The 15,690-nt window shown below is 35.1% G+C and overlaps 1 protein-coding gene across 19 annotated transcripts in view; it reads right to left on the bottom strand.

Annotated features, from left to right (window-relative positions):
• Positions 1 to 15,690, bottom strand: part of SLIT2 (slit guidance ligand 2) — a 258,771-nt gene that overhangs the window by 58,064 nt on the left and 185,017 nt on the right. For 10 of the 19 annotated variants that reach the window (XR_005256917.1, XM_038136577.1, XM_038136593.1 and 7 more), the window contains 8 exons: positions 14,986 to 15,057; positions 14,401 to 14,472; positions 12,402 to 12,545; positions 12,106 to 12,269; positions 11,317 to 11,340; positions 8,872 to 8,889; positions 7,608 to 7,758; positions 1,439 to 1,513 (listed from right to left, as the gene is read on the bottom strand). Coding sequence is in view for 18 of the 19 variants with exons in the window: in XM_038136577.1 (XP_037992505.1) it covers positions 1,439 to 1,513; positions 7,608 to 7,758; positions 8,872 to 8,889; positions 11,317 to 11,340; positions 12,106 to 12,269; positions 12,402 to 12,545; positions 14,401 to 14,472; positions 14,986 to 15,057 (720 nt within the window). In the remaining variant the exon portion in view is untranslated. The remainder of the gene's footprint in view (positions 1 to 1,438; positions 1,514 to 7,607; positions 7,759 to 8,871; positions 8,890 to 11,316; positions 11,341 to 12,105; positions 12,270 to 12,401; positions 12,546 to 14,400; positions 14,473 to 14,985; positions 15,058 to 15,690) is intronic. The other 9 variants (XM_038136579.1, XM_038136587.1, XM_038136583.1 and 6 more) reach the window with 2 other exon arrangements.

Genomic DNA, 15,690 nt, shown 5'->3' with positions numbered 1-15,690 from the left:
TTATTTCATAGAATCTTGCAATCATAGAATGTCTTGGGTTGGAAAAGACCTTAAATATTATCTAGTTCCAATTCTTCTAGGGTAGGCAGGGACAGCTTTCACTATATATTGATGAGAACAATAAATACAGATCCTTAAGGGACACCATTTGTCATTGATGTCTTTGGGACTCTGAGCCACTGACCATTACCCTCTGGATGCTGCTGTTCAAACAATTTCTTACCCATCTAAGTCCACCCATCAAATCCATCTCTCCCCAGTTTAGAGAGAAGGATGCTGCAGAGGACCATGTCAAAGGCTTTACAGAAGTCATGATAAATGACTTCTGCAGCCCTTCCCTTGTCCACTGGTGCTTCATATTGATACTTGGTTTCCAAAGTACACTGTAGCTGTAAAAAGTGCTAATCTGAGATTCTGGAAGATTGAGGAAAACAGGGTATCTATCTACTGTATAGCAGGAGAACACTGTTGTGCCACACATTGCTACATTATTTTTCTAAGTATTGCAGCCCAATAAAAAGTGGTAAGGTGTACTCAAGTAGAGAGGTCAAAGGCAAGTTCACTTTACATTGTTGGGGTTTTAAAAATATTTTAAACGAAAAAAATCAGTAATAAATATTTAACTAATTGTGATCACGTCAGCAAGGATCTGGTTAAGGCTAACAATAGTTGAAGCAATACTGTTGCTCCCTTAAGATTTTAATCACTAATACTGATCTGTTACAAATGGTAGTCTCTAGGTGACTACTAATCTGTTTTTACTTGTATTCTTCCTCACTACTATTTATATTTGGTTTAATCCTGAAATGACTGAGTACAGATTCACAAAGTCTAACTAAATTCTCTACCTTCAAATGTGTCTTTTACATAAGCTAAAGAAAAGCTTCTCATAGTCTTATTTTTAGCAACAATTGCAATTGGTAAGATTATAAACTACTCTTAGAACATTAACTGTTAACATGGACTTACATGGATGACCTATCAAGACACTTTTTCTCAGTCATTTAAATTTTGATATTCCCCTCACCTAATGACCGTTAAATGAAGCACAGAATCAATGGCATGTCCTTAATGTGCTGAAAGAGGCAAAATTGTCTGGTTAGAGAGTAATACAGGAAGTTACAAAAGATTACTGGAATCTTTTCTAAGCAGCTTATACTGTGAGCTCCCTGCTGTGGCTGCATAAGAGACCAGCTGGCTGGATGCTGCTGTGAAGGTGCTGGAGCTATACACCATGGGAAGTGGCTGCTGGCAGTGCCAAGCCCCATACAGGAGAGCTGCCAACTCTGACCTACCTCAGGGATTAATCTAAACCCATTCTTGATTTTTGATTGGAATAAACTGAATCTTTTGTAGATTAGAACTAAGAAAGGTGGAGAGTCACAGCAAGGAGCTAATACACTATCTGAATAGACAAGGTCATTGAATTTGCACTTACATTTTACGCAGCTGAGGAAGTTTCTTAAAGATTCCAGTAGCTTCCAGGACTGAAAATTCATTGTTATTGAGTCGCCTAAAAAAAATTACATCAATTTCAGAAAAAAAAATATTCAGGGATTGATACAGAATGTTCCACATTATGTGAATTTTGCAGTCTGGTTTCCCTGAACATCTGATATTTAACTGGTAGCTGCAGAACAATTCCTTATATAGTTACATTTCTAATTTTGATAATTCCTGTGAATGAACATTCTCATTCCTATGAATGAACATTCTCATTAGTTAAACTTAGGCCTAGATAAGACATTTTCAAGACCTGATCACAAAATTTTACACAGCTAAAGCTGAAAAGGAATATAATATGATGCTTTAAATTTTTCAAATAAAAATGTAACTAAGGGAAGATTCCATGGCAACTTATAAATAAAATTCTTTAGAAGGACATATAAACCACTGAAGATTAGTCTTCTGTTCTTTAAAGGATATCAGGTGGAGTCTGCCAGACATCTGGAGGTACTCACAGAACACTATTTACAAGAATGAAAGAATTACTCTTCTTTTGAATAGGGAATGAAACCCACCGCATAGGTCTTCTCATGAATTTAAAAACACTTCCCTCACCATGATTTAACTTCATACCACTACAGCTGGCACACATACATTGCTTAAGGCAGCATTAAATGCTGACTTGAAACCCTGTAAGAAGTGACACTGTAAGAAGCAACAAAACTAGCTGGGCATTTCTCTTTCCTGTACAGGTATCAAGGCTTACAGTACAGTATACCTTTAACAGCAGGTTAGGAGATCATCAACATTTCAAAAAATACCTGCATTGACCCAGTACTCCCTATTTCCTCTCTTGGAAAGAAAATGGAAATTACGAGTCTTAAATCCTTTACATGCTCTAATGGAGCCATATTATTAAGGAAGGGAGTCTGTCCAGCATTTCTTTAGAAATCTTAAATAGGAAGGAGACGACTGACAAGATCACTGTGAAATGAAATTCAGTGCAATTCTAAACCCAGAATGCTTTTAAGAATTGCTTTATTGCAAGATAAGTTTAAAAAAAACCCCTAGAAAATTGAAGAAAGCTGTTTGTTCATGCTTCCCTCCTGTTCATTCTCACTGATAGCCAGAAGGGAAATTAAGGTTGTAAATCTGAAGGTATGGTTGTACAACAGTTTCAACGTGGAACCAAACAGAGATGACAGAAGTTTTTTGGATATAAACAAAGCATTCATATACCACACTAAACTACAAGGAACATGAATTTCAGAAGATGCTATCACCTCTAAAAATCAGACTTAATGCAATTTTTAGGGGGACCATATAAAGTACTCTTGCACATTGTAAATTAATTAAGTTCTTTCTATACTCTAAACAGATTTTTCCTTACCATATCTATCAACAAAAGAACCACTGACCATTCTATAAATGCTGACATCTTCAAATACTTTTCAAGTGCTATACCATCTAGAATGACTTGATAATGAAAAAATTAATTGATTTTAATAATACTTACTTGCTCTACTGCAAAAATTTCTAACCCCACAGAAAATTGCAAATAATTTGATCATTTATCCTTTGCAACAATCTTTTACCTATTGGAAGTAATTTACATTGTCTTTCCCTCAAGTTTCTTTCACACAAATGCCTTCAACCCTTCCAGTCTTCTTTTCTATGATTCTTATTCTCCTTGATTTTTTTCCCAAGTAATTATATCCATCTTGAAAAATTTAGTCTTGAACACAATATTCCGCTGATCCTTTACTATCGCTATGCACAGTACAATAATTATTTCCTATAATTTACATTCTGCATTCCTATACATATATCCTGAAATGAAATTTGCATTAGTGCCCAATAACACTCTTTCATCTTTAATATGTATGACAACCACATCCTTTTTTCTTGACCTATTTGCTGTTTATGCCTTAATCTTGTACTTCCGGTGCTAAATCGTTCTATCTAATTTCATATGTAGAATTTTAATTTTATCTTCTTTAAATTGTATTTATTTTATTTAAATTACTCCACACACAATGGAATCAAAATTATTATGGATAACTGGAAAGTTTACAGATGTGATGGGATCTCCATTCTATATCTTAATATTATTTTTTGAGCCCAGTGCTCTGCTGTAAAGACAGCAACTGTAGTTATTACCCATCAATCACTAGATCAAGAAAATGATCTTAAAATTACTTTTACCTGGTTTATTCAAATAAAATACTGAAATACCATTCTCAAAATCAAGAGTAAACAGAAGCATTTGATCATAATGTCTACATATTCTGTTTGTCTGGATTATCTGATGTTTTTTTCCTGTTTTAGTAACACAATGGCTAAGATATTGCATGGTTTTGAGTAATAGCTGAACCTTTCTGGAACCTATATACTGCAGTGATATTCATGCTTTCTAAAACTACCTTTTTAGGTGATCATCTATTGTAAAATCATTATAAAAATTCAACATATAAGACTGAAATTATTTTTTATTTAGCATTTCTCCTGGGGACTTCATTTCAAATGATTTCTGAAATGCTTTGAAATTATTTTTTATTTAACATTTCTCCTGGGGACTTAGTTTTGAATGATTTCTGAAATGCTTCCTGCGTTTTCCTACATATTAGAAAGCTACCTGAAAAAATATTTTATTTTTGGGGTGCAATTACAGCATTGTACTGTATATCAAATACTTTACTGTCAGATTAGGCAGATCATTCAATGTTTCTCTGGAAGACAGCGAACAAGTGACAAAATGGGAAGTTAGAACAGCAGTCAGTTGGTTTGGTTATAATTTTTTAAACTTTTACAATTAAGTATCTGTCTTGAACTATATTATTATTGTCAGATTTTTTTAACAAAAATAGCTTCTTGGAGGAAACAGGGGTTTTTTTCCCTGTGCTATTATTGCTGCAGCAATTTACACAACAGACACTTTTTAGAGACTCATAGGATATGCTGAGTTGGAGGAGACCCACAAAGATCACTGGGTTCAGTTTCTGGCCCTGTCACTGGTCCCCTCAGAGCAGAGATCAGTGCCTGCCCTCCTCTTCCCCTCACAGGAAGTTGTAACTGCAGTGAGATCTCCCCTCAGTCTCCTCTTCTCCAGGCTGAACGGACCAAGGGACCTCAGCTGCCCCTCATTTGGCTTCTCCTCAAGGTTCTTCACCATCTTTGTTGTCCTCCTTTGGACAACTTTCTTCCTTACTTTTGATCTTCATTTCCAAGTAGAGATTCAACTCCAAGCATCACCCAGCAGAAATTAGTCTAGCTCTCCTCATCACCTAAAGAAGCATCAATGTAATTTGACTCTAACAACTGTTGAAGGCTAACTAGCTGCTATTCTCATGCATGCCAGTAAATATGCAAATTAGAAATCAAAGAATGGTCCTAGAGCTAGACTGGGAAGTCCCAAGATGAACAACAAAGACAGTGCAGCAAACAGGAATAACAGGTGGTAACAAGAGGAACAGCTGTAACTTTTGTATCAGCGAGGTAAATACTAAAATAATGTATTTGGCTAGAGCAAATGGATTTTTAGTAGAAATAGAAAAAAATGAAGAAGTAATTTCTCTATCCTCTCTAGAATATTTGCAAGACTGTTGAAATTTTTATTACATCAAATGACTTGAAGAAAAATCTGTACAGCCTATCAAGTAGAAGGCTGAAAAATTACTTTGTTACAGTTAACCATCATCTTACTTGGATAGAGTGATGGGAAAAAAAGGGCTCTTTAATGCAAAAAAAATAAAGGAAGCAGTGATGGAAACTGAAGAGAGGTAGAGTACATCTAAAACTAAAAGTTCCCATTAAAAAAAAACAACCAGAAGTGAAAGAAAATAAGTTCTGTAACAGTCTCAAGGGATTGGTGGATTCTTTAATCCACTAACACCTTAAAATAAGACTGGATATTTTCTGAAAGAAGCGCTGTAATATTTAGTAAAAAAAAATTCAGTCAACTGAAATTTGAGTGTTTAGGATATAGAGTAGATGAGGCTTGATTATTTGATTATTCCTTCTGAATTTAACAGGTAGGAATCATAATTATATAAAGAAAATACCTGACAGTATATCTTCCACATGTAAATAAATTATTCTTAAAAAAACAATTAAAACTCTAAGAAGATTATAATCACTTCAGAGAAGAGACAATTAAACATGATTCCTCTAAATATCAAAGTAATGAATTCTTAATAATTTCAACAACTCCATTCCTCTTGTATTGGTTCAGTAACTTCATTTATACAACCACTACTTTATGATCTCTTCCCACACTTTAACCTGTTACTTTTTCCATCACCTTTTATTCTTAAATTAAACAATTGTACCTCAACATATTGGATAACATAAAACCTAATTCTCCACTGCATTTCATCTCCCTTCACACAAGACTGTATCCATTTTTTTTTCTCGGATTGTAATTTTCAGATCTGTAATCTGTAATGTTGTGGTTTAAACCCAGCAAGACACCACGTTCAACGCAACCACTTGCTCTCTCCTCCACCATCAGGATCGGGGAGACAACCAGAAGGGTAAAAGCTGGAAAACTCATGGGTAGAGATAAAGACAGCTTAATAGGGAAATAAAAAGCCATGCACTCAAGTAAAGAAAAACCAGAAATTAATTCACTGCTCTCCACGGGCAGGCAGGTGTTCAGCTACTCCCAGGAGAGCAGAGCTCCTTCAATTGTAACAGTGTCTTGAAAAGACAAACACTATCATTCCAAATGCCCCACTCTTCCTCCTTCTTCCTCCCCTTTAAATACTGAGCACAATGTCACATGGTCTGGAATCCCTTGGGTCAGTTTGGGTCACCTGTCCTGGCTTTGCCTCCTCCCAGCTTCTCATGTACCCCCACCTTCCTTGTCAGCACGGCAGTACAAAAAGCAGAAAAGACCTTGGCTCTGTGTAAATCCTGCTCACCAAGAACAAAAACATCTCCATATTATCAACCCTCTGTTCAGCACAATTCCAAATCAGAAGCTCACACTATCCACTGTGGAGGGAATTAACTCTACCCCAGCCAAAACCAGCACAGAAAATAGTAATACGAAGTTCAACTCCTTCATCCATCTTAGAGACAGAAAAAAGTCTCCATTTGTGTTTCAAAAATATTTCAGTTTTAAATCTCTCTTCCTGTCCAGATATTCAAATGCTTAACAATAGTCTCATTATTTCATGTCTGATTGTCATAGTGTTTCTTTGATGACAGCTGTGGACTGTTCTTTTAAGAGGTGTGCCATCCTGGTGCTCATCTCACCCCTGCAGGTGACAACTTGATCACAACAATCTTGTCTCCACATCTCTACACCGCTTTACTATGTCAAATCAAAGTCTGTTTTTTTTTGTCCCTCAACATTTTGCCTTGTTCTTTAAACTGAGTCTCCTAGGAAAACAAGCTATTTCCTTCCACCTTTGCTCTGCAATGACAGCCACTTTCAGCTACCTTTCTGCCAATCCTTCAACTATCTCTGCATTCCCTTTTATACTACTCTTTGCACATGAAGAAACCTTGTAAAGCTGTCTTAGTTTTATCTTTCACTCCCTCCTTGAAGATTACTTCAGTCGTAATGCTTACAAATAATTCCCATATGGCACTTATTAAGCAAGTAATAATCTCCGAGTCCTTCTCTCCCCACCTCTATTCATTATACTATTATCTCATCTTCTTAACTCTGACCTGTTTGTCTGCTTTATCTTCCTCTGGTCTCCTGCCCAACAAATATAATGTGTGCTTTGCATAAAAAGAATCATCTCTGTCTGTTTAAACATCTAGGTAGCACTTTTTAAGACAGACCTCTCTGGTTACTGGATGCCCTACTTTCTCCTGCAGATAAAAGTTAAAATCAAAATAAACCCCTTTCTACTTTCCACTACTACCTTTCAAAAAATCCAAGTGGATTGTTCAGGTCCTGAAGAACTAGAATCATAGGATAGTTATCTTCTTTCTTTATCATGGGTTTTTAAGGCTACATGGTATTGAAATAATGCACAAATAATTTTTATGAATATTTAGTCCTTTGAAGTGCACCAGAGAGGTTACTTTTTTGGATCATCGAGCCAAATTTTTGCTGTTCAAAAAAAGTAAAGCTGTGGTTTCATATTTAACAATTTTAGTTTCTCTCCATAAGTAAATAATCCTTTATTATGGGTTCAACTTACAACTCTGCTGTGTACTGGGGAATGTGATCAGGAATTTTGTTGAGTTTCTGATTGGAGCAGTCCACTGTGGTCCCTTCACAGCGACATTTCTCAGGGCAAGCCAAGTCTGCAAAGCAGTCTCCACTTAATTTGGATCTGTAATCTTCAGTGCCTGTAGAAGATTCAAGTCAAAACACAGATACTAAGTCAATGAAGTATAAGATTTTCTTCCTGTGAGAGGGTTGAAAAGACGTCTGCAATGCAGATAACGGGTGGGCAACTTGGGAAATGCATGATAAACTTTGTGATACTGAACAGACACAAGGGCTTCAAGAGAGGGTTAAATATAGGGACTTAAGATATGCTGGAAAAAGAAACTGAGACCAACTTCACATAGCAGGATAACATTAACTTGAGCTTTTCACAGCTGTACTTTCTGCTGATTATGCTGTCAGCCAATCTAGCCTTGTTTATAGCTAATCAAACAAATGCCACTGTTTGTTTTAGAATTTGTTTTCTTTCTCTGTATCAAGAATAAATAGATCCTGAATGCCACCTTTTCTCTTTCTCTGGTTACAAATTTGCATTATTGACTGGACATTAACCTCTGTGATTTTTTTTTATAGTCCCGATACTCCACATCATCTCAATAAATAAGTTGAAAGCCCTGTTTTCAGCTTTAATTTAAAAAATGTGTGATCCTGACTTAAGCCTCAGCAGCTTGCCATGCTGTAGAAAGCTGCGTGACGTTCCATGGTGCTTGACAGAACCATGTTTTACTCATACCTCACAACCACATGGTTAGATCAAGCACAACAGAAAATCTCGCTACATTATCAAAACTGCATCCATTAGGCCAAGGATAAGAGCAAGGGAAAAGAGGAAGGAGTAGGTATAAATTACAGAAGCATTTGAAGTTTTATACTTGCTTACATGACATGGCATTCTTATTACTGAATGTCCAGTGCCACAGTAACAGTATCACTGTCACAGATTAAATAAAAATACAATATATATAAAAAATAGAAAAAAACAGGGAAAAAAAAAAGAACCACATTGAAAGTTTCCTCCACCATTTCCCAGAGTCAGGCAAAGAAAACATCCTAAACATATCAGGAAAAAACATCTGGTAAGGAACTGAGGGTGGGTGACAAAGAAAACAAAAAGAAGCCAAAAGGACCTGTGGGTTCTTCTTGGACAAAGGTGAAAAGACTGAGACTAGTAGAAGGTGCATCAGGGCTGGGAGGTACACTGTGATTTAGTTCAGACACTGAACTTTACTTACAGCCAAAATGGTGAACTCCTGAAAAAGTAAAGATAGCCAAGAAGGAAAGAAAGACAGAGTAATGCCAATTAAGACAAAAACATGAACTAAGCTCTCATGTTCTCTACTTAACCTTCGTTTGATTAGAAGGTGGTGCTAGGGCCATTGTCTTCAGCAGAAAGAAAGAATAATTCATTTTGAGTGGCATTTAAAAATGAAGATAAGATTGTGGTTTATTACAGATTTAATCTAGGATGATGATCATGCCTCCCATGAATTATTCTTCACTATTTTGAATGTGTTCTTTAAAAGCTGCTCCCTGAACATATATAGGAGTTACAGAATATTCTGAGTTGGAAAAGACCCACAAGGATCATCGAGCCAAATACACATGCTATGCCACTTAAAGCCTTAATAAACCAAACAAATATAGGAGAAACAGATTGCTCAGTGGAGGGGGAAAAAACCCAACAATCATCAGATACTATGTTATCTACCACTTTTAAATGCTTTAGTAACCTATATGATGAAACTAATACAGAGTACTTCTATGAGGTAGCAGATAAAGGATATTTTTTCAAATAAATGATTTAATACTTGCAAACCTTTAGTCTTCCAATTACTATAATGAAATTTTACTAGGACTTCATAGTGTCTGAAGAGCAACATCTCCAAATGATGTATTTAAAACAAATACTAAAATATTTAGGTGTTTAAAGAAATGCTAAGATTATTTTATACTATCCATTTAAATATAAAGAAGTAGTTTTGAGCACTTTTTAATACCCAATAAACAAGTCTAAAAGTAAGTTTTGGTTTTTTTTCCTCCTGCATCCAAAGTACATCACTGTTAGCAGTTAAAACATTTAAATATTCAGGGACAATGCCTTTAACATCTAAAACACTTTTAGGTAGCATCTCCCTGATAACCTGATAGAAAGAGAAACAACAGAAGCTGTACTTCAAGAAGCATGTATATAGCTCATTTTAAAAAATTTATTTAGTTTTCTTCTTCCCCTCCATCCCACCCTCCCCCAGGAACAGCTTTTTTTAAAGGTAATAAATAAGCCTAAACTGCACGAGTGGCCATATAATAACCAGGCTGTGAAGACATTTGATAGCAAGAAAGCACTTCTAACTCACAAGCAAAAGTTGTGCTGGCAAAGTTGAGTAGAAGTCAGTTTGTGGCAAGAATACAGCTGTTCTACACACTAAGGAATTGAGCGGTACTACAGGTTTGTGAAATTGAATCCCCCTGTTTTATCTGCTTTAACACATTTTTGTGGATGCTAGTGCTGACAAATTGTGGCCTTATTTTGTATTTAATTTTTTCTTTTCTTCATATTCAAAACAAGGTATTAGTATAAGGGCTTGAAGAAATTCACATGACTGCTGTAAATTTAAGTGTTATGTCACACAGCATTTGGAGAAGAGCTAAACATACCAGCTGAAGAGACAACAACTAAGATGACTGCAGAATGATGATATACCTGTAATACTTGAAAGAAGAAGTACACTGGTGTCCTAATCAATTACTGTAGATACTTTTCTAGATATTAAACCATGGCAGAAAATCCTGATTGCAAATCACATACTGTAACTCATCAATAGATGCATTATTCCCTTGTTTATTTTGTTATTTATAATCTGTTATGAATACAACATGAGTGAATAACTTTTTTTCTATTAAGAAAACAGTGCACACACTGACAAGCAAGGTAAAAAAAGAAAGATCCATATTTCAAAGAGCTAGGGCCAACATTGGTAAATCTTTTGTATAAATATCATAGACTTATGGTAGATTAAAGCTGTGTGTAAATTGCTATTTCACTCCAACTTGAAAGCCATATTTTCTTTAATGGAAAGCATTTCTGATTAAATGTATGCATGTGACCACAGAATGCCTCTAATTAAGAATATCAGCTTTCTTTTCCAAGCATTCCACTGTGATTTCCTAAACAAAAGGAGGGTGAGCAAGCAGCAGATGCAGCCAGCATAGAGCAGGAAAGCAAGGCAAGAAAACGTTCATTTGTAGAATGTTTAGTCTTTAAAGTTGTGCTAGCTCTTTGATGGCAGCAGGGATTCCTGTGTTTAAAAGCAGCTCAGGAGCTACATTTTAAAAACAGTAGCAGCAGAAAGGCAAGGTACAAGGTAAGTAAAAGTGTCAGTTAAAATATGAACTAGCAGGTGCAACCTTCTAAATAATATAAATACAGGTATAATTTTGGTAGGTTGTGTGCAAATCTGTGAGACAGAAAAAAGGTAAACAGAGCTGCATGCTAAGCTCTTATATTCAGAAAACAGAATTACTAGTATTCTACAAAGGAAAACTATGTATAGCTACAGGTAATGACTAATGTTAATACACATGCATCAGTTTCCTAAAAGCTATGACAAACTTTGCTTTTGGGGTGAAAGGGAGAGAATATCTGCAGTTAGTCAATCTTACTGCAGAGCCAAACCTACCTGGAATGAAATACTGTTCTTTAGCTAAATAAAGAGAAAAACAAAAAAAATAGAAGATGCACCTGAATGTCAGCAAGCAAAGAATGAGTTTTATTAGATTAAGTATGGACTGCAGTTAACTACAGATAATTTAGTGAAAAAAATGTGTATTCACAATGAGAGCTGATAAACAACAAAGTGTGAATAGTCATAAGTGTATCCAGAACACGGATAACAATACAGTTTTCATCTGGTATTTGCACTTGAGACTGAATAAACTGTAGAATGTGAAATGCACCTGGAACAGCTGGATGCCATATGAAAAAAGTTAGGATTTAAAGAAATGTAAGTAGGAAATGGAATAAGATTAGAAAAAGAAAACAGTAAATTTCAGTATGAAGTAAGCTCCCTGTATAAAAGGAATATGTTATGTTTCCATATTTAGCTTAGAAATTTTTAGATCTTTCACATATTCCAGAGCCCTGTGGAAATTTAAAAAAATGATTTATGGTGGTGATACTTGTAGCGAATAACTTTAGCATTTAATTCTGAAGTTTTATATATTACATTTATGTTGTTACATTTAATGCTACTCAGAAATAGTGCCAAATATGTTAACTACAGTAACGTTCCATGATCCAACAGTCTATGACTTCCCAGATTTCCCTTTATTCAATCAATGAACTAAAAAAAAATTCCGTGATGTTTAATAATTCTGTAGAGAGACAGCTGCTTTCATTAGAACTTCTATAACCACGATTTTTTTTTTTGCCAATAAAGGAAAAACAGCAGCTGAACTAAGAAAATTACCTGAGCAGCGGAATTTCTTGCTTTTGATCTGGCCGATCCTTTTGTTTGCCAGCCGGCGGGGGCTGGTGCACCGGGCACCGCTGGTCTCAATGGGGTTTGTGTGAAGGTAATCCGCCAGCCACTTCAGATGGCAGTCACAGATAAATGGGTTCTGAGCCAAATGCCTTTCATGAAGAAAAAAAAAAACAATAATATCACACATTATTTCCCTTTGGTCTCAGCAGTACCCAGGGCTTTTACCGCATTGTAGAAGATGAAGTCATACTTGAGAGAACCATAAACAAGAACATACGTACAAGGTCTGAATGGCACGTAGGGGTGAGAAGGTGCCTTTTGCTATGGTCTGAAGCTTGTTGTCATACAAAGAAAGAAGATTCAAGTTGTGCAGATCTTGAAATGCATCAACTCGTAGACAATTGATCTTGTTGGCATTCAATAATCTGTTTAATGGAAGATAATTATAAAATTGAAAAAAATCATTCTGGTCGCAGCTTCAGCATTTTTCACAGACAATTATTTGTGCACCTTTGCAACCAGAACAAGAGATGTAGTAAAAAAATTATAATTGACAGTGACATAAGGAATTTCAGTGAATTGAAGTATCTTATTTAGGTTATACATATTTCTACATATTTGAATCTTGGAGTTTAAATGTTTGCACTTATTTAGCTAAAATCACATTTCTTCTATGTGCTGGTAGAATGTCTGTGTGGTATTTGTGTACTGTGCAAAGAAACAAGCTTAAAAAAATCAAGTATATTAAGGAAAACTAGTTTCTTTGCCAAATAAATAAACAAACAAAAAAGGAACTGAACACTGTGTTCATTAGCTGGAAGAGATGTGCAGTGGCACTTTTAATTATATGTTACTAATCAGCATGCTGCCACATTAACAGAGTTGTAGTAAAAACTGGTAGCATGGAATATATCCAAATCTGTCTTGGATCCTTTCTCCTCTGCATCTTCAAAGGGAGCCTTTTCTTCCCTCTACCTCCCAGATTTTTAGTGTTAAAACAAACAAGCCAATCTAAACCAAGTCCTTTTGAAAAGAAAAAAAAAAAAAAAAAGCCATGCCATTAGATGCATTTTTATAACCAAATACTTTTTACTTCTTTCCATTTTGAGCCAGAAATGGAATGAAATGGTGGACTTGAAACCTAATGCTCTGACAAAAAGTTTTGCCAAACAACTAGAAATTTACTTAGACCTAAATGTATCTATACAATGCACATTAAGATAGGGTCTTTTTTTAATACAAACTTGAGAGTTAGAAAAGATATTTTGCCTTTATTTTTTACCAAATCTGAAATATATTTTATAACTATAACATCTTTAAAGGAAAACATGAAAGCATACCTGCCTACTACTATACTTTTTTTCTGACTAAAGTAAATCGAAATGCAAACCTCTAGGTGGTGCTAGAAGTTGCATTTTCTCTGTATATATTTTACTGTCTTGCCATCTTCAATTAGTTGACATTTTGCCAACCACTTCATGGTGAAGTCTGGACATTAGGTAATTCTAACCATGTGTGAAGACGTTTTAAATTCTTTAAGAAGACTCTAACTCAACAATTCAGTTATTCTGGGACAAGTTCTTTCAAAACCTCCACTGTTGTTTTATGGTCTATTTAACACATTTCTTTTACATGGCACACCTACTTGTACAGCCTCTTCTGCTAAATATTGACATTCTTTGATAAAATTACCACCATGAAATTCTTTATTCCAATATAAAATCTAAACAGCAACTGTTTAAAAGGTTACATCTGGAAATTTCCAAAGTGTTAAACGAAGTAGCAGCTGAAGTTCACAGATTCAAAGAATCGCACAGGGTGTCAGTAAACACTAGAAGTCATCAATGAAACTGTGATGCAATATTGTTCTTTCATGGGTACAACTAGAAATGCAATTGCATGGCATTTCCACTATATATTTTATCTTTAGAAAACACATAAGTATTCCTTCTATGGTTCCCACACAACTATATACATATGATTTGCCAGTAACAGTATCACATCTTTATGAGTTTTATCCCTAGAAAATTCACATGGGAGAATAACTTCATTTTAATCATTTCAGGCAGAAACATTAACCGATATGATCACATTTGTGGATGAATGGCAAGCTGGCCTACAAGAGTCCTGACTCTTTTGGTTTTAGCATAATTTGATTTTACTGTACTTTGATCTTACATATGGGATTTCCTGCCAGTTCTTCTTCTGTCATAAGTCTCTCATCATGTTTACTCTTTTGAATGATCCTAAAATAGAATAAATAAATGAAAAAATACTCACAGCAGTTGTAGAGAAAAGAGTCCTTCAAATAAGCCCTTTGGAAGTTCTGTGATTTTATTGCCATAGAGGACTCTGTACCAGGAAATAAAGCAGACAAAACTACCATTATGAAAGGTATGGGATTTTGATTTTAAATATCGAGAAATTCCCATTTTTCTGAAAGCAATTTATTAACAACCACTTGATACTTGCAATATCCTTGTGGTCCTGTGAGGCAGCAGGATCACACATTTTCCCAAAAGGTGTGTGACCCAAAGATCTCTGCAGAATCTCTGATTACAGGCTTACCAAGGGACCCTGCCAAGTGGATTTGCTGTTTGCAAGAACAACTAACTGGGGAGTAAAAGACATGACTGGTTGTGGTCAGCTCTTTGCCATGAACACATTTATAAAAAAACCCCACACATTATTGTGTCCAACTGTAAAAGAATATTCAATTACCACTATCATTCTGAAATGATTATTACAACTTTCATAATAGATTGAATTTATAGCAACATTTTGCACTGAGCCAAAAGGCTAGAATAATTTCACTATAAGAATATGAGAAATTTGCTTCTGTTTACAGGTCAAACAGATACCTACAGTGAATTGAGTGAACGTAAGCCCTGGAAAGCATCTGGAGCTGCTTCAGAGATCTGGTTATTGCTCAGGTCACTGAAACAAATAAAATTTGGTTCAAATTATTCAAGCTATTTTCAAAATAATGAACTTTAAGATAATATGTAATTAGAATTAAGCATGGATGGGAGAGAGAAATTGGAAATATTTACATGAGACACTGCCAAAGAATTTTAATATAAAACCACTGAAATTGCTAGTACACTGAAACAAAATGCATAGTTAAAAATAGTTCAAAATGCTTGGGAAAAAAGGACAAAATGTTTACTTTTCCTGATTGCTTAGGTACATTTTTTAAGAATCCTCTGCTTGCTACAACCTCAGAGCTATACAGCCTCAAAAATAATCTGAAATGATACACATTCTTTCTTTTTTTTTTTTCCCACTGGAATTTTCACTACAGTAACATACTGCTTCTATGCAAAAGCACATTAAACTATTTCAATATTTGGTAAAAACCCAATTATCATTAATATGACAAAGATGATATATGGTCTCAATCATTAGGCTGCCAAATCAGTTTGCCTTCTAGCAGTCAAACTTTTTTAAGTGCTCACACATTAACTGCAGTTCCCCTGTACCATCTTGATTTGTTATTTTATCTTGAGATATATATATATATAGATAGATAGATAGATATAGATATAGATATAGATATAGATATACATA

This window comes from Motacilla alba, chromosome 4 (assembly GCF_015832195.1).
Source record: "Motacilla alba alba isolate MOTALB_02 chromosome 4, Motacilla_alba_V1.0_pri, whole genome shotgun sequence".
Lineage (NCBI taxonomy): Eukaryota > Metazoa > Chordata > Aves > Passeriformes > Motacillidae > Motacilla > Motacilla alba.
This window is presented reverse-complemented; position numbering and strand designations above follow the sequence as displayed.